This window comes from Onychomys torridus, chromosome 3 (assembly GCF_903995425.1).
Source record: "Onychomys torridus chromosome 3, mOncTor1.1, whole genome shotgun sequence".
Lineage (NCBI taxonomy): Eukaryota > Metazoa > Chordata > Mammalia > Rodentia > Cricetidae > Onychomys > Onychomys torridus.
The window spans coordinates 69720512-69748108 of record NC_050445.1 but is presented as its reverse complement, the minus strand read 5'-3'; the positions used below and the strand labels follow the sequence as shown (position 1 = coordinate 69748108).

The 27597-nt window shown below is 38.3% G+C and overlaps 1 protein-coding gene across 3 annotated transcripts in view; it reads left to right on the top strand.

The window, feature by feature from the left end:
• The window catches only part of Rundc3b (RUN domain containing 3B), a 158889-nt gene extending 154924 nt beyond the window's left edge, over positions 1–3965 (top strand). For all 3 annotated transcript variants that reach the window (XM_036180517.1, XM_036180516.1, XM_036180515.1), the window contains one exon: positions 1605–3965. In XM_036180517.1, the coding sequence (XP_036036410.1) occupies positions 1605–1750 (146 nt within the window). In that variant the 3' untranslated portion in view covers positions 1751–3965. The remainder of the gene's footprint in view (positions 1–1604) is intronic.
• The last annotated feature ends 23632 nt before the right edge of the window (positions 3966–27597 follow it).

Below are 27597 nucleotides of genomic sequence, written 5' to 3'. Positions count from 1 at the left end.
CTCTGCATTCTGGCTCTTACGGACTTCTCCCTTTCTGCAAATGTTACTTGAGCCTTAAGTGATATAAATGTCTTCATCGGAGCTGAGCCCTCGATTGTTTTTATTCTCAACATCTTGCACAGTCATAGATTTCTGCATTATTTCCATTCACCATAAGGAGAATTGCTCTCATTAAGCTTGAGAGTAGCTTTTGTCTAGTCTGTCCTGGTAGGTACATATGGTAAAAAATTTTAAGTGTCTAAGTATTTTATTATTTGGTTAAATTTACTTCTAAGTATGCCATTCTTTTGGATTATATTATAAATCAAATTATTTTCTCAATTTCTTGTTTTTAGAATTTTCATTGCTTCTTTTAGATTTTAAGCATAACTTTTTTAATTACCTTTTTCCCTATCTATAAAAAAGAATAAAAGTAACTTTGGTTGCTCATAGTATTCTCAGAATATTTTATTTTATGTTTTTATTTATCCATTTGTTTATTTGGTTGGTTGGTTGGTTGATTTTTCAAGACAGGGTTTCTCTGTGTATCCCTCACTGTCCTGGAACTCATTCTGTAGACCAGGCTGGCCTCAAACTCACAGAGATCTGCCTGCCTCTGCCTCCTGAGTGCTGGGCATGTACCATCACCGCCTGGCTTTTATTTTATTTTTTAAGACAGGGTTTCATATGGCTCAGGCTGCTGAGAACTTACGTGTCACTCAGGCTAGTCATGAATGCTTAATTCTAGAACTTCCTCATATTCAGTCTCAGTGAGGAGTTGAGTGGAGAGAGAGAACCAAAGCCTGAAAGTTTTTTTTTCACATACTCTGTGACACATACACAAATAACTAAAAATGTCTATATTTTATACTTTTATAATTATATATAATTAAAATATATTTATTTAAATACATTGTTTATAATTAATTTTTATATAATATGTAAATATATAAATCTTTCTCTATAACATAAATTTATATAAAATTTAATTATATATAATTCATATATATAAGTTTACATATATAATATATGTAATTAAAGACTCAGACCCCAATGCACAGGAGATACTGAATGTAAATGGTCAGGAAGTGAGTATTGTCTGATCAGGGTAAGTTTGTTTCTAGTGCCCTTCTTAATGAAAGTATGGGATTCCCACATTCTCTCCGGCTAGGCAACAGTTAGTGTTATTTAGTTAACTGGATGAATGAGTGTGAATATATTCTCAAAAATATAAGAGAATTTATTTTTGAGGTACATGGTGGCACACATCTTTAATCCTTGCACTTATGAGGTAAAGACAGGTGGATCTCTATGAGTTTGGGGCCAGCCTGGTCTACATAGTGAGATCCAGGACAGCCAGAATGTCATAAAGAGATCTGTCTCAGTAAGTACACAAAAGGCAACCATTCCCCTTTTGCTCTAGAATACATTATCTCAAACATCTATACCAAGAAATCTTAAGAGAGGCACAAATACTCTAATGCTTTTAAGGGTGATATTAAAGGCTGCTGAAAGGTGCAGTATGGTTAGCCGCCCGGATACATCTTCACTCCCTTAGAAGCTATGGTCTCTCTGTGTGATTCATGAAGGCTGTTACTCTTGTGTGATTTTATCTTAACTTCCAGGTAAAGAAGATACGCCCTCACTGCTTGGTCTCTGTGGGTCACTAACATCAGTGGCAAGCTACAAGTCCCTCACAAGCCTAAAATCCAATGACTGCCTTGCAAGTCCCACAGCCGAGATGACAAGTCCAGGCCTGACTCCATCCTGAAAGACTGCATAAAAACCCAGAGTTTCTGTACTGTAAATACTCAGTTTCCGTAAGTTTGGCTGCTGGGGAGATGTTTGAAATTTTATATTACTCTGGCACACACATGGCATTTTGTCATTTGGGGATTTCAGCCCGGCCCATGTAAAGTCTGAGGGAAAAAAGCATAATAGTCCTGCTATTTTTCTTTTTTTAAATCTTACATTTGTCTTTGAGGATGTTTAAAATTGAATAGGCTTTAAAGAAATCTTACAAAGATTGTCTGAATCCGTTGTAAACTGTACAAAGTTGTTACTCAGCTGATTTTTATATATTTGTTTAAATGCGTCTTGGGGTGCAGAGGCTGGGCTCAGATTTTATTCAAGACTTAAAATTAGTGTTTTCTTTCACTCTTTTATTTATTTATTCTATTATTAAATTTGCACAGAAGATAACTAACTTCATTAAGTATTTCCTAAGTTCTGAGGTCCACGTGATATGTTTGTACAGGAGAAGGCTCTCAGCTGCAGTGGCACATGGCTCTTTAAGTTTTTCTTCTATCATTTATCATGTGGTACCAACTTTGAGCATTTCATAAATTTTGTAGATATGTACCTTTTTAGGCATTTGCTGACTTAATTTGTAAGGTATGTAGGAAAAGCATTTTATATCTAAGAAAATGAATACATTTCTTAGACTTACTTTCTCAGGATTTCCTTTTAAAATGGTCAATTTTACAGTGTGATCAGGTGTGCCTGAGAAGTTGGAAACATTCCAAAATGCAGAACAAATGTTGGAAAGGTGTTATTTACATCAGAAATTTAGAGTTTAGTTAAGGATTTGAGAAACTTTTAAATGAAGAACTCATGAGTGACCAGCATATCTGACTGTGAATATATGTCTGAGCTACAAGGCTATTTTCCCCCTGTGTACAACAATTCATTATAGCTTGGATGTTTCCCACCCTTTACCATTATCCCATGACCTCAATTTTAAACCCATCTTAGTGTTTAAAATCCTGTATGTATGAGAAAAGTGCTTTTTTCCATATCTGTGTTTCAAATCTTTTTTGGAGTTTTTGAAACAGCTTCACATGTCCCTAAAACTTCCACCCACTGAAAATGAAAATGTATGAAGTGTATTTTCTATAATGAGTAATATGAGGAAAACAAGTGTGCCAAAGAAATTTTCTATATTGTTTACATGAAGAGGTCACAATACTTACTGGGAACTTCATGTGGCATTTTTGTTTGTTAATTTTATATTTAAACCTAGCGCCTGTGACATGTAGGAATCTGTTCCTCCTATAAAGCTGTCCGAGGAGAGCTGAACTCACATGTTCATTCCTTGTGTCCAAAGTGTAGGGATGGGAGGTTCTCGGAAATGCTTGGAGCTTAGTCTCATGGTGTGGAATATCAAGTAATTAATAGTGATGTGAGCAGCCTTACAGCAAGGCAGAACAGTCAGTCATTTCAGGGGCAAAGGAGGCATGGAAGCTCATGATAGATTTTGTGTTGGATGTGTCAGAACATACTGGGACCTTTCTTCCCAAAGCTGAAGGCTTTAATACTTGTACAAATGCATACATTCTTAAAAATTAGCACCTCCAGCTGTTCTGAATAATGTACACCGCATTAAGAATACAATGTCCAAAGCCGCTTTTAATCAGTGTGACTGCAGGACCTGAGGGAGAGCACATGAGGAAGTAGATGGTCAGGAAAACAGAATTTTCGGCTGGTCGTGAGCACACCTCTCCTTTCCTAAGAACTCTCAAAATGTTTCATGCTTTATCATCATGACCTGATCTCACCTGACGTTTACGATTCTTTCATATATTAAAACCTTGTTAAGATCTTTTCATACAGTTTTATAAAGTAGACGGGAATACAAGATTCCCTAATTGGTACACTTTTTCAGATTTGTCTGATAGAAACACTAGTTTGTGCACATAACCCTACTATAAACCGCAGACTGAGACATGACACATGAGGATCATGGCTTTCCCTTTGTTCTTGGAGTTCTTAGTATAAAATTCATCTGCTACTATGAAATCCAGGTTTCTGCAGTTCATTTAAAACTAGAGGCAGTTTATAAATGTTGCATGAATAAACTGTGTGTCTCAATCTTTAATTTTCAGTGGAAGTATTTATTTTTCAGAACCCCACAAAGAATGCTGAATTATGTCTATCTTTTCATGTTTATTTTGTTGCCTTGATGTATTATATTTGTTGCATGTATATTAAAGTTTTTTTTAATAATACAATAATGTCTTGTTCCTTGACAAAAATTTGAGTGACTCTCAATTCAAGTGTTCACTGAATTTCTATTTCAGCAAATATAGTGAATAGTGGGTATTAATTATACCTAAAGTATTAATGAATGTGATTTGAAGAAACCCTTTTATTCAAGACAGATTATATATGTACTTTAAGAAATACTCTTGGGTTGGGGATTTAGCTCAGTGGTAGACCACTTGCCTGGCAAGCACAAGGCCCTGGGTTCGATCCTCAGCTTAAAAAAAAAAACAAAAGAAATATTCTTTATAGACCACATGACATTTTGAGAATTATTGATGACATATAGAACAGGGTCCTGTATACTAATGGAGTTGAGAATTCCTATCCCTTTGTCATGACGTCACAACTCTTCTAATATGAAGCTGACAGAATTCTGACACTCTAGATTTATTATTATTCAAGCACTCAGGATACGGAAAGATAAGGAAATTAAGTCAATCAGTAGCTTACAGCAAAACCTCAGCAAAATTATAGTTATAGTCCTGAAAATATGTTGACATATTGTCATCTTGTGGCCATGTGATGTAATTACAATTTGGATTTGACTGCTGTAGTAAAGGTAATGCCAAAATTCTCTGAATATAGGACAAATTTCTCCTTCATCCCCATCAGGGGCATTTCTTGGAACTTTCTAGAAGTATCAGGACATTGCCCATGATGTATAATGGAGTCAGGGATTCCTACCAAAGAATCCCTTCTCATCATAATATGGATTGGTCTATGTATCTACATGAATGTATTTCCTTCATCCATTTCTTTTAGATTTTCCAAATTTAGCAGAATATATACATTTTAAGATATCTCCTAATAATTTTCTGAATTTTATTTATATCTGCCATAATGGTTCTCTGTTCACCTCTAATTTTATTCATCTTGGTCTTCTCTTATGCTTTGGCAAACTTACTTTTATTTAACTTATCAAACAACTACCTTGTTTCATTAATTCTCTGTAAGTTTTCATTTCCATTTCATTAATTTCTGCCCTGATTTAATTTTATTTCGATCTGATTTGAGCTCAGCCTTTCTGGTTTTTCCAAGTCCCTTAGGTGTGTCATTAAGTGTTTGTTGTTGTGTTTTCATTTTCTTTTATTTCTAGGAACATCTGGATTCCTTTCTTCATTTTGTCATCATTGGCCATCATCTAGTGGTGTCATTCAGCCCCATGAGTCTGTCACTGTTCTATACTCCTCATGCTGATTTGCAGGTTTAGTCCATTGTGGTCAGATAGAATGCAGGAGCTTTTTCAGTTTCCCTGTATGTGTTAAGACACACTATGTGTCCTAATAGATCATCGATTTCAGATAAAGTTCTTTGGGCTACTAGAAAAATGTGCACTCTGCAGTGTTCAGATGGAATGCTAGCTAGATGTCTGTTCAAGCTATCTGATCTGTGATCTCATTTAATTCACGTTTTCTGGTTTTGTTTTGGTTTTTTTGTTTGTTTGTTTTTGTTTTTGTTTTTGTTTTTTTCCTGGATGATCCATCAATTGGTTAGAATGGGCTATTGTAATCTCCCACTATTATTATGCAGTTGACTTTTCCTTTACCAGAATCTGTTTTATGAAATTAGAGCTACCCACACTTGATATGTATACAATTAGGATTATAATGTCTTTTTGGTGGATTGTTTACTTAGTAAGAAGTGACTGTCTTTCTCTCTTTTGAGTAGATTTAAAGTCTATTTTGTTGGATATTAAAACAGTGACTCCTGTTTGACTCTTGCTTCCATTCAACTGAAATACATTTTTCTATCCTGTCCCCTAAGATAGCATCTGTCTTATTTGTCTTTTGTGATGAAGTACAGTTCTTGAAGACACACACACACACACACACACACACACACACACACACGCACACACACAAGATGGATCTTGCATTTTAATACATTCTGTTGATCTGTGTCTTTTCAGTAGTGGATTGAAACCACCAGTATTCAGAGTGATTGTTGAGTGATGTATAGTTATGTTCTGTCATCTTGTTGATCTTGTAGAATTTGGTGCTTCCTATTCCTCTCTTGTTAACTGTTCATCTAAAGTGGTTTGCAAGGCCTGCTGGGAGTGTTTGTCTTTCTATTCAGTCCAAAGAATTCCTTCAGGTATCTTTTGCAAAGGTGCTTTAGTGAATACCTTCAGCCTGTTTTTGTCATGGAAAGTCCTTTGTCTCTCAACTGTGACTGGTAACTTTGCCGGTATAGATGGGGTGGACAGTTGTTTTCTTTAAAACTTGAAAGATGTCATGCCAAGATCCGGCCTTTGATGTCTGTCCTGAAGATCCTGTCTTCCTTCATACATCTCTCCTAAAGGTCCTGTCTTCCTTCATACATCTGTCCTGAAGGTCCTGTCTTCATGTGTCCATCTTAAAGGTCTGTCTTCATACATCCATCCTGAAGTTCATGTCATACACGGCTTGGTGCTTCTTTCTTGCTATTTTCAATATATTTTCTGCTTTCTTAAATTTCCATCAATATATTCCCTTAGTTCTGAAATTTTAATTAAAGTAGAATGAGAAATTCCCTTCTGGAATTGTCTGCTTGGTCTTCTAAGTGCCTTGTGTGTCTGCAGAGGCATCCCTTTGCCCAAGTAAGGGAAATTTGTCTGCTATGATTTGGCTGAAAATAGGTTTTGGTCTCTGTAAGGAAATTCTTCACATTTTTTTTATATTCATGGTTCTTAGATTTGATCTTTTCACTGTGTCCCAAATACCTTAAAAGCCCAGCCCACACTGTTTAATTAACGTCCCAGTTCCTCTACCTGTCGTGGGGGACAATGATTCTGAAGTATAAGCCATATAAACCTCTTTTCTTCCCAAGTTGCTTTTGGTCATGTTGTTTTACCACAGCAATAATAAGCAATCTAGAACACCTCTGGATCAGCAATATCCCAACTCACCACAGTCACAAAGTTCTAATCAGCTTTGGAATCTCTAACATAGGCATGGCTTTTTTTCTGGTGCCTATTACTCATTTTTTTTGGCACTTATATATATGTGTACTGTAAATATATGCATGCATGTTCACACATGTGAGAATATGTGTATGTCCATGTGTAAATATGGACACATGATTGTGTATGCATGTGAGGGCCCATTAGTTACATTAGGTGGGTATTAGTTACTTTTTTTTCTTGCTGTTATAAAACATGACCAAGGTAATTAATAGAAGAAAGAGTTTCTTTGAGCTATAGTTTCTGAAGTTAGAATCCATGACAGTGGGGTCAGTGTAGCAGCCAGCAGGCATGGCTGTTGGAGCAGCAGCTGAGAATTCATATCTTAAACCACAAGCACAGAGCAGAGAGAGCAAACTAGAAATGGCACAAGTCTTTACATTCTCAAAGCTCGCCCCAGTGACATACTTCCTCCAGCAAGGCCACACCTCCTAAACCTACCCAGTCTATGTCACCAACTGGGGACCAAGTGCTCATTGCTGGCGACAACAGGGAACATTTAGCATTCAGACTATCACAGGTGTCTTCCTCCATTACTCTCCACTTTACTCACTGAGTCAGGGTTCCTTGCTGACTCTTGAGCTTGTCAGTTCTGGCCAGTCCAGCTAGAATTGTCCCAAGGACCGCATTTTTGCCTTCCATGTACTTGAGTTACAGGCTCTGGTCCTCACAATTGTGTGGCACACACTGAATCATGCCCCCAGCTCCCATTACTCATTTTTAGCTGACATATTAGAATAGTAGCCTAAGAACTTAGCCTGAAAAGGCTGACAGAGATGGAACCAGGGCTTTCACTCTAAAATTCTGGTAAAGAATGAAATCAGGGGATCACATTACAGTTTGTTAACAAGCAACATCAGTGCACTACATTCCAAGAGAGAATGAAGAATCAGCCATGGGTCTACTGTAGACACTGCTTCCAGTTCGTTCACCTTCCAAGAGAGAGTGCATCTGGCGGCCCCCTCATTTACTCAGGTCACCTATCCTCTAAAATAACTCTGCCCTCTGGGCCAAGCCACTCCTTTAATTGGCTAATGGACTGATGACAGAATTCCTGTAACATTTTCCCTTTCTTTTGTTTAATTAAGAAGGAAAATTCTAATCCTAACATCATAAAACTATATACAATAAGAATGCTTATCAAGTATTGTCCAGGAGAAAGAACAGATAATAATCTGAATGAAAATGAACTACATATAGCAAAAACAGTTATTAAGTAAGAAATACATCTAAATGTCCAGGCCATAAATAATTGAAGAATTCATAGAGATTACTCCAATAGCTGTCCTTTCCTGAAGAATCAGTTTTGTACCTAATATATCTTTAGCTAAGATTCGAGAAGATAATAACTGTAACTGTCTAGTCTTCAACACCATCAAAGACCTGAGAAGGAAAAATAATAGTACCTGAGTAAGCAGAAAGTATAAGCAAGCCACTCCTAAAAATGTAAGGAAGACAGAGACAGCTGGCTGCCTGGACAGTCACCCAAGGTTCCTGTGCAATGTAGGGGCATCCATCTTTGGCCTACAGGCCTAGAATATCTGACAGACCTTCTTCAGAAGCATGACATTTTGAATCATTGTCCTAACCTGTCTTGGTAAAGTTTGGCAGTCACTTTCCTCTGTGCTCTGCTTGTCCAGACAGGACAGCAACTGTCAGCAGTCTAGGCAAGGGCTGTTGTACAAATCCTAAATATTCTTACAATAAAAACCCAGAGCCAGATATCAGGGTGAAAGCTGAAAGTTCAGAGAAGCAGAGCAAGCCACAGCCACCACCTCTTACCTCAACAACTCCTCAGCCTGACAGAGCATCTGCAAGAAAGTGAATTTCTGTCTCCTGACTTATATTCTTTTCTCTGCCCAACTACATCACTTTCTGTTTGAACCTTCCTAGTGCTGGGATTAAAGTGTGTGATCTCAAGTGCTAGAATTAAAGATTTGTGCCACCACTGCCTGGCTCTGTTTCTTTTTTAGACTGACTTAATCTTGTGTGTCCCAGCATGGCTTTGAACTTATAGAGATACAAATGGATCTCTGCCTCTGCCTCCTGAGTGCTAGGATTAAAGGTGTATAACACAACAGCCTGATCTCTGTGGCTGACTCTGTCCTTTGATCTTCAGGCAAGCTTTATTTCTTAGATTACAAATATATCACCATATTTCCCCTTTTTGTCTAAAATAATAAAACAAGGCTATAACTAATATAAGAAAAACTATGTACAATAAGTACAATAGCTGTATACAGTATATCCAGTCAAGAATTACATTAATAATGTCCAGTCCATTAACAATTGACAAATTCAGGGAAAATATTTCATTATTTATCATATTTTGGTGAATCCAAAGTGTTGTACCTAATTCACTTTCTATCCTAACTTGTATTACCAACCCAAAACTATCTTTTGATGTCTTTCAAACTTATACACTTTACACACTAGATACTATAACTATCTAGTCTTCAACTCCATCAGAGACCTGAGAATGAAATAATATTGCCTAAGTAAACAGGAAATACAGGCCAGCAACTTCAAAAAAATGTGAGAAATGACAGAAACAGCTGGCCTGGACAGTCACCCAAGGTTCCTCTGCAACATTGGGGCATCCATCTTCAGCCTATAGGCCTAGCATATCTGACACACTCATCTGTGAAGCAGGATATTCTGAAGGGCTTTCCTACCTTGTCTTGGTAAGATTTGGCAGTACTTTGTTTTGTGTCCTCCTTGTCTATTTTGGACAGCATACTGTCAATAGTTAGGGTAAGGGAATTTTGTTACCCAGTGGTTAATTTACCACAAAGAAAGTAAACTCCATATGGAGTTTCTTCAGTGCCCATCTTCTCTGAAGTAGATTGGTGGCTGCCAGGAAGCAGACATGTCTCATTGTCATTAAAAAAATGAATCTATGTTATTAAAACATCTTAAATGCCATATTCTGTAGATCTCTGAAGTGTTTGAAAACAGATCTAAAACAGATCTCTATTTGACCTTGAAAACATACCTAATCTTACTACAAGTTCCATTGTAATAGGTGACTAAATACTAACTTGCATTTATTTATTATCATAAATAGTTTATAATAATAACTTTCAAGGACTAGCAATTTGCATTACATTGTTAAATGAACTGTATAGGTACAATACCTTGAACAAGAGTAGAAATATATGTACAGTATGTTCCAACAAAAATAATCTCAACTTCATATCAATATACACAATTTGTATACAATACACAAAAGTCAAATCCAGTGTAAAATATTTAAAACTAGTAGTTGCTTTTTAAAAGTAGATTCAAATAATCTACCTTTTTAATCTTATCATACCTATATTCTCCCTTTTTTCTTTTCAGAGTAGATTCAATAATCTACTCTTTTATCCTATCATTTCTATATTTTTAGAGTAGATTCAATAATCTACCCTTTTATCTTATCATATCTATATCCTCCTTTTTTCTTTTCAAAACAAGAACCTTGAATCTGATCTCCTTTGTTTAGCTTTTTTACTGACCATTATCAATAACTTGTAACCAACCACCCTAAACAGTAACAACTATCTATAACCCATTGAATGACCAAAAACCACCCACCCCATCTCTTGGGAATGTGGGCATCATGTTCTTAACTTTACTTCCTGCTGTCTGGGTGCAAAGGCATCTTTAAGGGATCCTCAAAAGAAAATTTTGGGTTAATTGTCAAGTCCTGGGAGAGGCAGCTGCATCGTTTGTTGTCCAGTCTCTGTGTGATGGGAAAGTGCAGGGCTTCTCTCATGTGCTGGCTATAGCAGTCTGTGAGGCCGGACCATCTCAGCTAGCCATCCTGAAATCGTCCTGAGCAGCTTGTAGTCCAAAGCTGATCTTTGGGTGGTGTTTGTCAGCTTGGTGATGTTATCATAGTCCATATGGAATCATTGTGGGATCTTATCTCCTTTTGGAGACTTCAGAGATTGCATTAGGTCAGATTATTCCTTTTCTTAGTGATTTTTTCTAGGTAGTTCTTCCTTCTTCTTTGGATGCTTATTTTTCCAAAGGTCTTTAAATTTTTGAAGATGGTTGTTTTTATTTTCCTGAAAAGACAAAAATAAAACCCTGACCCAACCCTAACTTTGGGGAGTTTCCAAATCTAATCTTTATCAATTTTGATTTATGGTTTCACCTTAAATTTTTGTTTATTTTCTAAAGCTGTTCTATTATCCAGAGCAGTATGATTTATTACAATAGGCACTAGGTGCTTTAATTGCTCTGGAAAAGAGTTTCTTCCACAATGACAGGAAATGATTAAACTGAATTTGACAAGGGGGCCTGAGAGAAGCCCCCCAGGGAGTTTCCCAGTGACAAAGGCAAAGGTTTATCTTGTCTGTCCCTTGTTGATCTAGATTCCTTAGTCCAATGTTTGCCTTTGCCACACCTGCATAATCCAGAAGGGAGGGGCATTCTGTTAGGATTGTTCCTCAGGGAAAAACAACATTGTTTCTAGGAACACCATTTACAGTCCCTTTTTAGGTGACCTTGTTTACCAAATTGAAACATTTGACATTTCGATTTTTCTTCAAGCCTCTAGGAAATCACCTCTCCTATCCAAGCATCATCATGGTCATGAGATTCAGTATTGATTGTATCTTGATCCATTCCTCTAAGGGTGATGATCTCACCTTTAATGGCCTAATTTCCCTTTTGCATTGTGCATTAGCATTTTCAAAAGCCAGAGATTCAATTATTACTTGTCTAGCTTCTGAATTTGGTATTATTCTGTTTACATCTGAAGTCAATGTTCATAAGAAGTCAGTGAAGGTTTCTTTTGGGCCCTGTTTAACTTTTGTAAATAACTCAATCTTCTTTCCTACTTCTCTAATTCTGTTCCAAGCACTCAAGGCTCCTGTGTGGCATAAAGCCAGGATGTGCTCATCATATAAAGATTGTCTTTGTATATCAGCATAATCACCTTCTCCAAGAAGTTGATCTTGGGAAATTTCCATACCTCTAGCCCTACATCATTGTTGAAGGCTCTTAGCCGCATCCTTCCACCAGATCCTCCACTGTAATTAAGGACCAACCTTTAAGACTGCTGTAACCAAATCCCTCCAGTCTTGAGGGATAATTCTGTACAAGTTGACCACAAGTTTAACATCTGCTTCACAAAAGGTGAGCGCATGCCATATGAGACTATTGCTTCTTTGAATCTCCTCAAATCTAACATTTGCACAGGAGTCCATTCAGCTCTTACATAGCCTTGAGGACATCTATCATTTGGCAGTTCCTGTAAAGTAACTGGATAAATTAAGGTTGGCTGTTTGAAAGCCTTAGGCTGTTTCTCTGTAACCTTATAATGTAATGCTGAGATTGGTTATCCTTTAAATTCCTCTTGGTCTAAATATCTCTATGATCTGTTTTTCTAAGACTTGTATCTTGGTACTCATATCAACCAACTTTTTAGGGTTAAAACAAGAATGTTCAAACTGATAATGTTTATAACTGACATTATGTGAATCCCATCTGAGTTAATTATCTTCTCATTTAATTTTTCTGTTTTTAAACCATCTATCATATTATCAAATAGAGACCTAACTCCTTCTGAAAGGACCAAGCAGATGCCATAACAGGCTGCTCAGTCTTCTCTCAGAGATCAGGCCTCAATTTCAGTTTCCTGAGACTTGAGCAAGCAGTTTCTGGGAGGGCGTGAACAAAAGACATAGTCCTTGCAGTGGCTCCCTTTCTGCACATACTCTGACCGCTCAAGGTTCAGCCAGCTGTTTACTGTCTGGGACCCCTCACTATGTCCATGGCAGCTCAAGGACAGAGCCTGGACCACTGAGCCAGCCCCCACAGTCAGTACGTGCTAGGCCAGCCAGCCCCCATGGCAGCTCAAGGACAAAGCCTGGGACTTGTCCCGGACAGCCCCCAAAATGATAATTGTGATCCCAAACCAATAAATTCAAAGATTACATACCCTCACCCAATTAAAAGAGAACAGAGATAAAAATAAGCCAATCTGAGTTGCACCTGTGCAAAAACCCCAACCTCCCACACACATACAAACACCCTGAAGGGCTGTGGTTTTAGCCTTTAAATAGCTAGCCTCACAAAGAAAGAGCAACTCCTCCCTGCCTCACTGTATTGGGTATAGGAATGAGTTCCCTGTCTAGAGTTGTAAACTTAAACAAAATAAACCTTGCTGTTGTATTCTGGACATCCATGGTCTTGGGTGGTCTCTTTGGGGGTCATGATCTGGGCATAACACTTCCATTGTAATAGTGTTTCCCTTTTTTTTTTTTTTAATGTGGGGGAAAAAAAAACTTTTATGTAATTTCTCCCTTTAAGAAATCCCAATTGACTCACCAAATCTGACGATGATGGTCCAGTTAAAGATGAGGCAGCAGCCCAAGGATGGGGCCCACAGAAAGCCACAACCCACGAGGAGAAGGAAGAAGCAGAAGAGCCAGCTGTGCACAGGGGAATGTGCAGAGGCTAACTCCTGTGGCTTTTGGAGTACAAAAGTCTGTGGAGTCTGCTGCAGAGAGGCTACAACAAAAACATAGCCAGCGGGGTAGGGACTCTGGCCATGTGCAGCTCTGGCCTGTGCTAGTGGCTGCAAAGCTACAGACAAGTGGCTTTTTCATGAATTCATGTCCCAAAAGTTGGATGCCAGATGTAGATGTAATTGTCTTGTTAAATAAGAAACACAGAGCCAATTGCAGAGTTAAAAACCAAGAGGTCAGAGCAATAGCTGAGAACCTTACCCTTCACTGCTTCTGCTGTCTTTCCTCTCCACAAGAGACCTACTTCTGTGTGTGTTTTCTTTTTATAGACTTTCTGTTCTGCTTTCTCATTGGTTGTAAACCCAGCCACATGACCTCCTCATTACTGCCTGTCTGTACATACCTCCAGGTCTTTTATGGTTGGTATTGAGATTAAAGGCGAGTGTCTGCCATGCAGGCTGTGTCCTTGAACACACAGATACAGTGATATTTTATTTGTATTGAAATGTGATTTTATTTGTATGTCAATAAAGTTGCCTTGAGGTAAGAGCAAGCCAGAGCAAAAGCTGAGCAGTAGTGGGGCACGCCTTTAATCCCAGCACTTGGGAGGCAGAGCTAGGCGGATCTCTGTGTGTTCAAGGACACAGCCAGCATGGCAGACACACGCCTTTAATCTCAATACCAACCATAGAAGACCTGGAGGTCTGTACAAACAGGCAGTGACGAGGAGGTCATGTGGCTGGGTTTACAATCAATGAGAAAACAGAACAGAAAGTCTTTAAATAGACAGGACGCACAGAAGTAGGTCTCTTGCAGAGAGGAAGAACCGCAGAAGCAGTGAAGGGTAAGGTTTTCCGCTCTTGCTCTGACCTCATGGTTTTTAACTCTGCAATCGGTTCTGTGTTTCTTATTTAACAAGCCGGATACATCTACACACAGAGAACTACCTAGCTCTGCCTCCCAAGTGCTGGGATTAAAGGCGTGCACCACCACCACCCAGCTTCTGCTCTGGCTTGTTCTGACCCCAAGGCAACTTTATTAACATACAAATAAAACCACATTTCAATACAAATAAAATATCACTATATTTCCCCTTTTCTATTTTAATAAAAAGAAAAAAGGAAAAAAGTTATAACTAATACAAGAAAAACTATATACAAAAGTACAATAACTATATATACCATATATACAAGCAATAAATACCTAAACAATGTCTAGTCCATTTGCATTTGACAAATTCAGAGAAAATAATTCCATTATCTATCCTATTTTGGTAAGTCCAAAATGTACCTGATTCACTTTCTATCCTAACTTATATTCTAACAGAACTGTCTTATAATGTCTTTCAAATGTATACACTTACAACTCTTAGTGAGTTTTTCTGAAATCCTTAACAAAGAAAATTATAACTATAACTAACTGATCTTCAACTCCCTCAGAGACCCAAGAAGGAAATAATACTACCTAATAAAAAATAAAAACAGGAAGTGCATGCAAGCAGCTTCCAAAAAAAATGTGAGTTGACAGAAACAGCCAGCTGCCTGGACAGTCACCTGAAGTTTCTCCACAGTGTTGGGGCATCATCTTCAGCCTATAGGCTTAGCGTATCTGACAGACTCATTTGTGAACTAGGATGTATACAAGGTCAACAGTTTGACCTCACATTTGGTGAGAGCAGTCCATGTACCAGAAACACCTGAATTCCATTAGTGTCATGTCATGATTCAGGATTTTAAACTCTGGAAATTATTGATGTTTTTTTCAATTCAGCTGTCCATTTTTCTTGGCTGTGTATATGTGGCCTCATCTCGGCATCCCGTTCTTCTCCACATCCCTCTATTAAATGCCAGTCTACTATTGAGAGGGGTGAGCTTAGGTATTCTTCAAGAATAACTGTTTCCTCTGCTGTTCCATTGCACATCAGAAGCCATTGGCCCACTCCCTGTTCAGCTGCCTTTGAAGAAAAGGGCACAGTACCTTTTACAGATTGCAAAGGTCACTCACTTCAGGGATGGTGCCATATTGTCCTGGCTTCAGAAGATGCCTTTTGTTAAAGCCACAACCATACTTGTTTTGGCAAGAATCGGTAGTCCTTTGTTTCATGTCCTGTTTGTCCTGTTTGTCTGCAGTTGATTTGAGGATACTTTGTTATCCAGTGGCTAACTTTTGCCACAATGAAAGTTAACTCCATATGCAGTTTCTTCAGTGCCCATATTTTCTCTGAAGTAGATTGGTACTGCCAGGAGCCGACATGTCTCATAGTCATAGCAAAAAAGAAAAATTACTAAGTTATTAAAACATTTTAAATGCCATATTCTGTAGATCTCTGAAGGGTTTGAAGATGACCTGTCTATCTAAAATATCTCTGTTCAATCTTGAAAACACACCTAATATGACTACAAGTTCAATTGTAATATCTAACTACTAACTTTCATTTCTGTATATCCTAATAGTTGGTAATAACATTCAAGGATTAGCAAATTGCATTACATTGTTAAATGAATGATATAAGTACAATATCTCGAGCAAGATTAGAAATATGTGTATAGCATATTCTAACAGTCTCAATATATATATATATAATTTGTATACAATATAAAACAATCCAATCCAATGTAAAGTATTTAAAACTAGTAATTGTCTTTTTCTTTTTTCTCTCCTTTTTTTTAAAACAAGCACCTTAAATCTAATCTCCTTTGCCTAGCCATTTTTCTAACCCTTAACAACAACTTGTAAACAACCCTCCTAAACAATGAAAACTGTCCCAGACCCAAAACCCATTAAAAGACCAAAAAACCACCCACCCCACACCACCCCTTTGGGAATGTGGTTTGGGAATGTGGGTGTCATATTCTTAAAATTTCTTCCTGCGGGGTATGGGCGAAGGTATCTTTATTCTGAAAAGAAAAAATTTGAGTTAAGTGTCAAATTCTAGGAAAGGTAACTATATTCTTTGTTATCCATAATGCCAAAGTTCAGGGTTTATCTCAAGTCCTTATTCAAAGTAGTCTTTGAAACTGGATCATCTCAGCTAGCCATCTCAGAATTGATTGCTCTAAGCACTTTGTAGTCCAAAGCTGATCTGTAGATGATGTTTGTCAGCTTAGTGATATTATTATTTTCCATGTGGAATTGTCGTTGTGGGGCCCCATCTTCTTCCTGGAGATTTCAGTTGATGTTAGGTCTGGTCGTGATTTCCTGCAGAAAACTGATAAGAGATTCGAACACAAAGACATGTATAGGCAGTTAATCGAAGCGTTTTCTCTAGAATTAGTATTTTATATGACCATTATTATCTTACGAAGTTTAAAATATATATATCTTGTAAATTTTGATATAAAATTCATACTTTAAGAAAAGTTTAAAGAATTAGAATAGAATCAAAGAATTGAGATTATTAATAGAATAGTCCCTTAATTAATTTGGTTTTTCTCCTGTCCCATGTCAGAAGATGGCTCTTTCTTCTTGTATTATACAGAGAGTTTGCATTTTCCTTTTAACAACATGCCTGAGTTAAAGAAGGAGAGAGCCATTCTCCAACTCCAAAGTCAGCCTTAAAGTTTAATTGAACTGAGACTACAAGAAGACCAATAGTGTTAATTCTTTAGAGAAGAGCAGAAACAAACATTTAGGAAGATTTATGAAATTTTGTAGATGATATACCAATAGGCCATTTTACTCATTTTCCTGGGACAGATGATTTGTCCTTTTTCTTCAGTTGTCTCATTTGTCCAGTGTTCTTCAGATTCCTTAGCCTTCATTCTCCTAAAAGACAAAAACAAAACCCTTCCCCAAGACTAATTTTGGGGAGGTTCCCTTTTGGCAAGTTATATCTGATTAAATGAAAAGGCATGTGTTAATGGTATAAGTGAGTTTAAACTGGATGGTCATGTCGGTTGATGAACTATCACCTCCTCTAATTAAGAGGTCTCTCTTGTTCAAATCGAACCTTTATCAATTTTGATGGTACCCACAGCATATCTTCTCCTGCAGAAACAAAAGCAAAACCTTGTCCTCAACGTAACACATATCCTGGTTTCCATTCTGAGGTCAGCACATCCTTGAAGTATATAGGCTGATTTAATTCTGTAGTTTTTTTCTATTATCCAATGTCTCTCTGCAGCTGTTGTTCCTTTCTCATTAGCATTGAGAAAATTCAAAGTTAATACAGCATTGTGCAGTCTATTTCTGGGGGGTTTTATTACCCCTTTCTGTTTATTTATCATGTCCTTTAGAGTTCTCTTTGATCTTTCTATAAGTGTTTGGCCTGTAGGATTATGTGGTATACCTGTAATATGCTTTATAATATAATAAGCAAAAAATTGTTTCATTTTAATAGACACATATGCTGGAGCATTGTCAGTTTTAATTTGTGCAGGTGTACCCATGATGGCCATAACTTCTAGCAAATGAGTGATTAAAGAATCAGCTTTTTCAGAACTCAAAGCAGTTGCCCATTGAAATCCTGAATAAGTATCAATAGTATGGTGTACATATTTCAATTTTCCAAATTCCGCGAAGTGAAACACATCCATCTGCCAGATTTCATTCCTCTGAGTACCCTTTGGGTTACATCCTGCTGGTAATGGCATCTGATTGTAGAAGGAACAAGTAAGACATTTCTTTACAATTTCCTTGGCTTGCTGCCAGGTTATGGAAAAATCCTTTTTTAAACCTTTACTATTGACATGGTGTTTTTATGAAATTCTGAGGCCTCCATCACATTTCCTATCAATAATTTATCAATCTCATCATTACCTTGTGCTAGAGGGCCTGGCAGACCAGTATGGGATCGGATATGAGTTATATATAAAGGATGACTCCTTTCCCTGATTGTATCTTGTAATTGAATAAATAGTGAAGTTAATTCTGAAGCATCAGGGATAAATTCTGCAGTCTCAAAATGTAATACCACTCTGTCAGCATACTTAGAGTCAGTAACTATGTTGAGAGGTTCTGAAAAATCCATTAAAACCAACAGACTAGCATACAATTCTGATTTTTGAACTGAATTATAAGGACTTTGATCTACTTTACTTAAATTTTCTGATTTGTAACCTGCCTTTCCTTGTTTGTTGGCATCTGTATAAAATGTCTGAACTCCAGATATGGGCTTTTCATGTACAATTTGAGGCAAGATCCAATCAGCTCTCTTTATAAGATCAATTCTGTTGCTTTTGGAATATTTGCTGTTAATTTCTCCCCAAAAATTACTACAAGCTCTTTGCCAAGGTTCACTTTCTGTCCACAATTTCAATGTCCTCTTTAGTTAAAGGTACAACAATTTCTGCTGGGTCTATTCCTGCTAATTGACGAAGGCTCAATTTTCCTTTTAAAATTAAGTCAGAGATTTTTTTCCACATAGGTTTTTAATTTTTTATTTGGTAAAAATATCCATTCCAATATAATATCTTCTCTCTGCATTAATATTTCTGTAGGAGAATGCCTAGAAGGTAAAATAACCAAAATGCAATCCAGCTTTGGATCAATATGATCCACATCCTTCATGTACTTTCTTTTCTACCAAGGCCAATTCTTTCTCAGCTTCAGGTGATAATTCTCTTGGACTATTTAAGTCCTTGTCACCTTCTAAGGTTTTGAACAAATTATTCAGTTCATCATTTTTTACCCCAAGATAGTTGGTAGATGAGAAATGTCTCCAAATAATCTTTGAAAGTCATTAAGAGTCTGTAGGTGATCTCTCCTAATTTGTACCTTTTGAGGTCTAATTTTTTGTAGCTCTATTTTATATCCTAAATAATTAATAGAATCTCCTCTTTGTATCTTTTCATGAGCAATTTGCAATCCCCAGCAAGGCAATATTTTCTTTACTTCTTCAAACATTCTTTCTAAAGTATCTGCACTTGAGTCAGCTAGTAAAATATCATCCATATAATGATAAATTATAGATTTAGGAAATTTTTTATGTATCACTTCCAAGGGCTGTTGTACAAAATATTGGCACAGGGTTGGACTATTCAACATTCCCTGTGGGAGGACTCTCCATTGAAATCTTCTAACCGGTTGAGAATTATTGTAAGTAGGCACCGTGAAAGCAAATCTTTCTCTGTCTTTTTCTTGTAGGGGTATTGAAAAGAAACAGTCTTTTAAATCGATAACTATGAGAGGCCATCCTTTAGGTAACAGTAGGCCAAGGAATTCCAGATTGTAGAAAGCCCATTGGCTGAATTACTTTGTTAATTGCTCTAAGGTCTGTTACCATTCTCCATTTACCAGATTTCTTTTTAATAACAAATACAGGAGAATTCCATGGGCCAGTAGATTCTTCAATATGCCAAGCATTTAACTGTTCTTCTACCAGCTCTTCTAAAGCCTGGAGTTTCTCTGTTGTTAAAGGCCATTGCTGAACCCATACAGGCTTGTCTGTTAACCATTTTAAAGGTAGAGCTGTTGGTATCTTTGGAAGATCATCAGTTTTTGTGCCCTGTTCTTGTATAAAATGATGGCTGGTGACCACTCATTAGAATAATACCTCTCAATAATATTTCTCTCAGAAACATGTGCTAGTTTATGATTTATTTCTGAGGTTGGAGGGATATTAATCTGAGTATTCCATTGTTGTAACAGGTCTCAACCCCACAGGTTCATAGCTATGTTAGCCACATATGGTTTCAATCTGCCTCTCTGTCCTTCTGGGCCTATACATTTGAGCCATCTTGCACTCTGTTTCACTTGAGATAATGTTCCAATTCCTAATAGTTGAACATTTACCTCCTGAAGAGGCCAAGATGGATGCCAAAATTCTGGTGCAATTATGGTAACATCAGCACCTGTGTCTACCAGACCAGACAACAAAACACCATTTATTTTTATTGTTAATTTTGGTCTTTGTTCATTTATAGAAGTTTGCCAAAAAATTTTCTTTATGGTCTCTCCTGAATTTTCTGTTCTCTCTGTCTCAGTTGTTCCATTACTCTGAGTAGCCTGGTTTATTCCAATAGGCATTTGGTCATTTAACTGCTCTGAGTAGGGGCCTCCTCTACGATTGCAGGAAAGGTCTGAACTGGATTCACTGTAGGGGCCTGCCTGAGGCCCCTCTGGGAGTTTCCCAAAGACTGAGGCAAAGTATTACCTTGTCTGTCCCTTGTTGATCTACATTCATTGGTCCAATGTCTTCCCTTACCACACCTTCTACATACTCCTGAAGGAAGGGGCATTCTGTTGCCATTGTTCCTTGAAGAAACATTGTTTCTAGAAGTGCCCTGTTTACAGTCCCTTTTCAAATGTCCTTGCCTTCCACATCCAAAACATCTGACATTCCTCAAACCTCTTGAAATTGCTTCTCCTGCCCACATATTATCATGATCATGAGCCTCAACATCAACCGTGTCTCTAATCCAATCTTCCAAGGGTGCAGATCTTGCCTTTAACAGCCTGATTATTCTCTTGCATGCTGCATTTGCGTTCTCAAAAGCAAAAAATTCAATTAGTATCTGGGTAGCTTCTGAATTTGGGACCATTCTCTTTACTGCTGAAGTCAGTCTTTGTAAGAAATCTGTGAAAGATTCTTTTGTGCCCTGTATAACCTTTGTATATGACTCAGTTTTCTTTCCTGGTTCCTCAACTCTGTCCCATGCATTCAAGGCTGCCATTCAACATAGAATTAGAGTTTGGATATCATATAAACATTGTGTTTGCACTGCAGCATATTGGCCTTCTCCAACAAGCTGATCCTGGAAGACTTGTATACCTTTATCCCTACTTTGTTTTGCTATGTTTTTAGCTTCCTCTTTGAACCACATTTGCCACTGGCTTTTTAAGCAAGTAACTCCAGCTGCAGCGGTAACCGCTTGTAGCTAAGGTCAGTTGGGCCTGAGTCCTAAGCCAAGCTAGGCCCTGGTTAGGCTTGAGCTAGGCTCTAGCTAGGGAACTGGGGCCCCCAGGCGAGAAGCTGGACCCACTGCCAAGCCAAGCGGTTTTTTAATGAATTCTTGCCACGTTGGGCACCAAATGTAGATGTAACCATCTTGTTAAATAAGAAACACAGGACTGCAGTCTCCACACCCTGCCCCCACACCCATTTGCCCAAGACCCCAGCCAATTCCTGAGATTCAGAGACCAACCCCCAGCTCCCATCCACCCTGGAACTCCCATCTGGACCAGAGGTGAGTGCCTGGGGTTATAGCCAGAGAGGCAACTGCCCCTGGGTCCCACCACTGGACACAGGCCAAGCTGGGAGGACCTGACCAACTTGGCCCCAGTTTCCAGCCAATCGGCAGGCCCTATGGGAAGGCTCCCCTTTTCCAAGACTGCAGGCAGACCATGAAGTCTCCACACCCTACCCCCACACCCATCTGCTGGAGACCCCAGCCACTTCCTGAGAATCAGAGACCAGCCCCCAGCTTCCATCCTGCCCTGGAACTCCCATCTGGACCAGAGACTAGAGGAACTCCCATCTGGACAAGAGGAGCTCCCATCTGGACAAAATAAGGAGACCCCAGGGACTTCCCGAGACTCAGCGTCCAGCCCCCCAGCTCCTATCCGGCCAGCACTCTCATCTGGACCAGCACTCCCATCTGGAACAGAGCTTCCATCTGGACCAGAGAGAGGCTCCCTAAATCTGTCAGCTCTCTCTGGACCAAGTACACTGATTAAGACCAAGAATGAACCCAAGAGGACATGGCAGACATCAAGGCAGAAGTACATACAACAAAATAAAGAGCAATACAGCATCACCAGAACCTAGCCCTTCTCCAACAGCTAGACCTGAACATCACAGAATGGAAGAAGAAGAAGAAAACAACCTTATAAGTAACATCATGAAGAGGCTAGAGCCTTATATAGACGAAATCAAAAATAAAGTGGAGGAACAGACAAACAAAAAATGGGAAGAACACTATAAAAAAAATAGAGGAAAGGACGATTAAAGCAGAAGAAAACATTAAGTCCTTGAAAGAAAGTCATGAAAAAGCAAGGGAGACAGTCCAAGACATGAAGAGGGAAATAGAAAAAAATGAAGAAGACACTAGCAGAAGGAATGCTGGAAATAGAAAATCTGAGTAAACAGGAACTTCAGAGGCAAGTATAACAAACAGAATGCAAGAGATGGAAGAGAGGATCTCTGGTGTTGAAGATACGTTAGAAGAAATAGAATCATCAGTCAAAGAAAACACTAAAACCAACAAAGTCATGACCCAAAATGTCCAAGAAATTTGGGACACCATGAAAAGACCAAACCTATGAATAATAGGGATAGAAGAAGGAGAAGAATACCAACTCAAAGGCACAGAAAATATATTTAACAAGATCATAGAAGAAAACTTTCCAAACTTAAAGAAGGAAATGCCTATGAAGATACAAGAAGCCTATAGAACACCAAACAGACTAGACCCCCCCCAAAAAAAGTCTCCTCACCACATAATAATTAAATAACTAAATGTACAGAATAAAGAAAGAATTTTAAGGGCAGCAAAGGAAAAAGGCCAAGGGACTTATAAAGGCAAACTCATCAGAATAACACCCGATTTCTCAATGGAGACTTTGAAAGCCAGAAGGACCTGGACAGATATAATGCAGACACTAAGAGACTATGGATGCCAGCCTAGACTAATATACCCAGCAAAACTTTCAATCATCATAGATGGAGTGAACAAGAACTTCCAAGACAAAACCAGATTTAAACAATACTTATCCACAAACCCAGCCCTACAGAAAGCACTAGAAGGAAAATTCCAACCTAAGGAAGGCAGATACACCCATGAAAACACAGGCAATAGATAACACCACAGCAGTAAACCCCAAAGAAGAGAAGTACACACACACTACCACCAAAAAATAAAAATAACAACAGGAACAAACAATCACTGGTCATTAACATCCCTTAATATCAATGGACTTAATTCACATATAAAAAGACACAGACTAAGAATAAAAAGCTGGGAAAAGACTTTCCAATCAAATGGTCTTAAGAAGCAAGCTGGTGTAGCCATCCTAATATCCAGCAAAAAAGACTTCAAACTAAAATCAATCAAAAGAGATGATGAAGGACATTACATACTCGTCGCAGGAAAGCTCCACCAAAATGAAGTCTCAATTCTGAACATTTATGCCCCAAACACAAGGGCACCCACATATGTAAAAGAAACATTACTAAAGCTTAAATCATATATAAAACCCACACATTAATAGTGGGAGACTTCAACACCCCACTTTCACCTCTGGACAGATCGGCCAAATTGAAACCTAACAGAGACATAATGGACTTAACTGATGTTATGGCTCAAATGGACTTAATCAATATCTACAGAACATTCCACCCTTCTTCTCAGCACCCCATGGAACCTTCTCTAAAATCGACCATATACTTGGCCACAAAGCAAATCTCAACAGATACAAAACAATTGGAATAACCTCCGGTGTTCTATCAGACCACCATGGTTTAAAGTTAGATTTCAACAACAGAAAAAACTACAGAAATCCTACAATCTCAGGGAAACTGAATAATGCTCAACTGAATCACCAATGGGTTAAGGAAGAAAGAAATTAAAGACTTCCTAGAGATCAATGAAAATGAATGCACCACATACCCAAAATTATGGGACACAATGAAAGCAGTGCTAAGAGGGAAATTCATAGCACTGAATGCCCACATAAAGAAGCTGGAGAAATCTCATGCTAGTGACTTGACAGCACACCTGAAAGCCCTTGAACAGGAAGAAGCAAAGTCTCCCAGGAGGAACAGATGCCAGGAAATTATCAAATTGAGAGCTGAAATCAATAAAAATAGAAATAAAGAGAACAATACAAAGGATTAATGAAACAAAGAGTTGGTTCTTTGAGAAGATCAACAAGATAGACAAGCTCTTATCTAAACTAACCACAAAACACAGAGAGAGCATCCAAATTAACAAAATCAGGAATGAACAATAGACAATGAGGCAATCCAGAGAATCATCAGGTCATACTTCAAAAACCTCTACTCCACAAAACTGGAAAATCTAAAAGAAATGGATAATTTTCTGGATAGGTACCACATACCTAAGTTAAATCAAGACCAGATAAACCATTTAAATAGTCCAATAACCCCCCTAAGGAAATAGAATCAGTCATTAAAAGTCTCCTAACCAAAAAAAAGCCCTGGACCTGATGGTTTCACTGCAGAATTCTACCAGGTCTTCAAAGAAGACTTAATACCAATACTCTTTAAATTGTTCCACACAATAGAAGCAGAAGGTATATTACCAAACTCCTTCAATGAGGCTACAATTGCCCTGATTCCTAAACCAAACAAAGATGCAACAAAGAAAGAGAACTACAGAACGATCTCCCTCATGAACATTGATGCAAAAATACTCAATAAAATTCTGGCAAACAGACTCCAAGAACACATCGAAACAATTATCCACCATGATCAAGTAGGCTTCATCCCATGGATGCAAGGGTGGTTCAACATACAAAAGTCCGTCAATGTAATACACAATATAAACAAACTCAAAGAAAAAAACCACATGATCATCTCACTAGATGCAGAAAAGGCATTTGACAAAATCCAACACCCCTTCATCATGATAAAGGTCTTGGAGCAATCAGGAATATAGAGAACATACCTAAACATAATAAAGGCAATCTACAGCAAGCCAACAGCCAACATCAAATTAAATGGAGAGAAACTCAAAGCAATACCACTAAAATCAGGAACAAGGCAAGGCTGTCCCCTCTCCCCATACTTATTCAATATAGTACTTGAAGTTCTAGCCAGAGCTATAAGACAACATAAAGGGATTAAGGGGATGCAAATTGGAAAAGAAGAAGTCAAGCTCTCCCTATTTGCGGATGACATGTTAGTATACATGAGTGACCCCAAAACTTCAACCAAGGAACTGATCCAGCTAATAAAAACCTTCAGAAACATAGCAGGATACAAGATCAACTAAAAAAATTCAGTAGCCCTTCTATATACAGTAGACAAACAGGCTGAGAAGGAAATCAGAGATACATCACCATTTACAATAGCCACAAATGATATAAAATACCTTGGGGTTACTCTAACTAAGCATGTGAAGGACCTATATGACAAGAAATTTAAGTCCCTGAAAAAAGAAATTGAAGAAGATGTCAGAAAATGGAAAGAGCTCCCATGCTCATAGATAGGCAGGATTAACATCGTAAAAATGGCGATCTTACCAAAAGCAATCTACAGATTCAACGCAATCCCCATCAAATTATCAACACAATTCTTCACAGATCTGGAAAGAATAATACTCAACTTCATATGGAAAAACAAAAAACCCAGGATAGCCAAAAGAATCCTATAAAATAAAACAACCTCTGGTGGCATCACGATCCCCGACCTCATGCTCTACTATAGAGCTACCATAATAAAAAACAGCTTGGTACTGGCATAAAAACCAATATGTGGACAAATGGAATCGAACTGAAGACCCTGACATTAACCTGCACACCTATGAACATATAATTTTTGACAAAGAAGCCAAAAATGTACAATGGAAAAGAGAAAGCATCTTCAACAAATGGTGCTGGCATAACTGAATGTCAATGTGTAGAAGGCTGCAAATAGATCCATATCTGTCACCGTGCACAAAACTGAAGTTCAAATGGATCAAAGACCTCAACATAAATCCAGTTACTCTGAACCTGATAAAAGAGAAAGTAGGAAGCACTCTTGAATGCATTGGCACCAGAGAGCACTTTCTAAATATAACACCAATAGCACAGATACTGAGAGAAACAATCAATCAATGGGACCTGTTGAAACTGAGAAGCTTTTGTAGAGCAAAGGACATAGTCAACAAGACAAAGCAACCGCTTACAGAATGGGAAAAGGTCTTCACCAACCCCACATCTGACAGAGGGCTGATATCCAGAATATATAAAGAACTCAAGAAATTAGACATCAAATTGCCCAACAATCCAATTAAGAAATGGGCTATAGAACTAAACAGAGAATTCTCCACAGAGGAAGTTCAAATGGCTGAAATACATTTAAGGAATTGCTCAACATCCCTAATTATCCAGGAAATGCAAATCAAAATGACTCTGAGATACCACATTACACCTGTCAGAGTGGCTAAGATCAAAAACCACAGAACACAGCCTATGCTGGAGAGGATGTGGAGCAAGGGGAACTCTCCTCCACTGCTGGTGGGAATGCAAGCTTGTACAGCCGCTTTGGAAATCAATATGGTGCTTCCTTAGAAAATTCAAAATCCATCTCTCCCAAGACTCAGCTATAGCACTCTCAAGGAATGCTCAATCGTACCACAAGGGCATTTGCTCGCTATAGCACTCTCAAGTAATGCTCAATCGTACCACAAGGGCATTTGCTCAGCTATGTTCATATCAGCTTTGTTTGTAATAGCCAGAACCTGGAAACAACCTAGATGCCCTTCAACTGAAGAATGGATAAAGAAAATATGGTACATATACACAATGGAGTACTACTCAGCAGAGAAAAACAATGACATCATGAGGTTTGCAGGCAAATGGATGGATCTAGAAAATATCATCCTGAGTGAGGTAACCCAGACTCAGAAAGACAAACACTCATAGGAGGATACTAGATGTAAAACAAAGATGACTAGACTGCCACACAACTCCAGGGAGGCTACCTATAAAATGGGACCCTAGAAAAAACACAGGGATCACCCAATGACAGAGAAATGGATGAGATCTACATGAACAACCTGGACGACAGTGGGAGTAATGAAGGGCAAGATTTGAGGGAAAGAAAGCTTAGGGGATCAGGAGATCCCAGCTGGATCAAGAATAGAAAGGGAGAACGGGGAATAATAGACCATGATAAATGAAGACCACATGAGAACAGGAATAGACAGAGTGCTCGAGAGGTCCCCAGAAATCCACAATGATATATCCTCTGTAGACTGCTGGCAATGGTGGAGAGAAAGCCTGATCTGACCTAGTCTGGTGATCAGATGACTAAATACCCTAACAGTCGTCTTGGAACTCTCATCCAATAACTTATGGAAGTGGATGCAGAGATTCTCAGCCAGGCCCCTGGTGGAGCTCCAGGTGTCCAACTGTCGAGAAAGAGGAGGAACTGCAAGAGCGTGAATTATTGAATCCAAGATTTCAAAAAGCACAGGGACAAATAGCCAATCGAATGGAAGCACATGAATTATAAACCAACAGGTGAGGAGCCCCCAGCTGGATCAGGCCCTCTGGATAAGT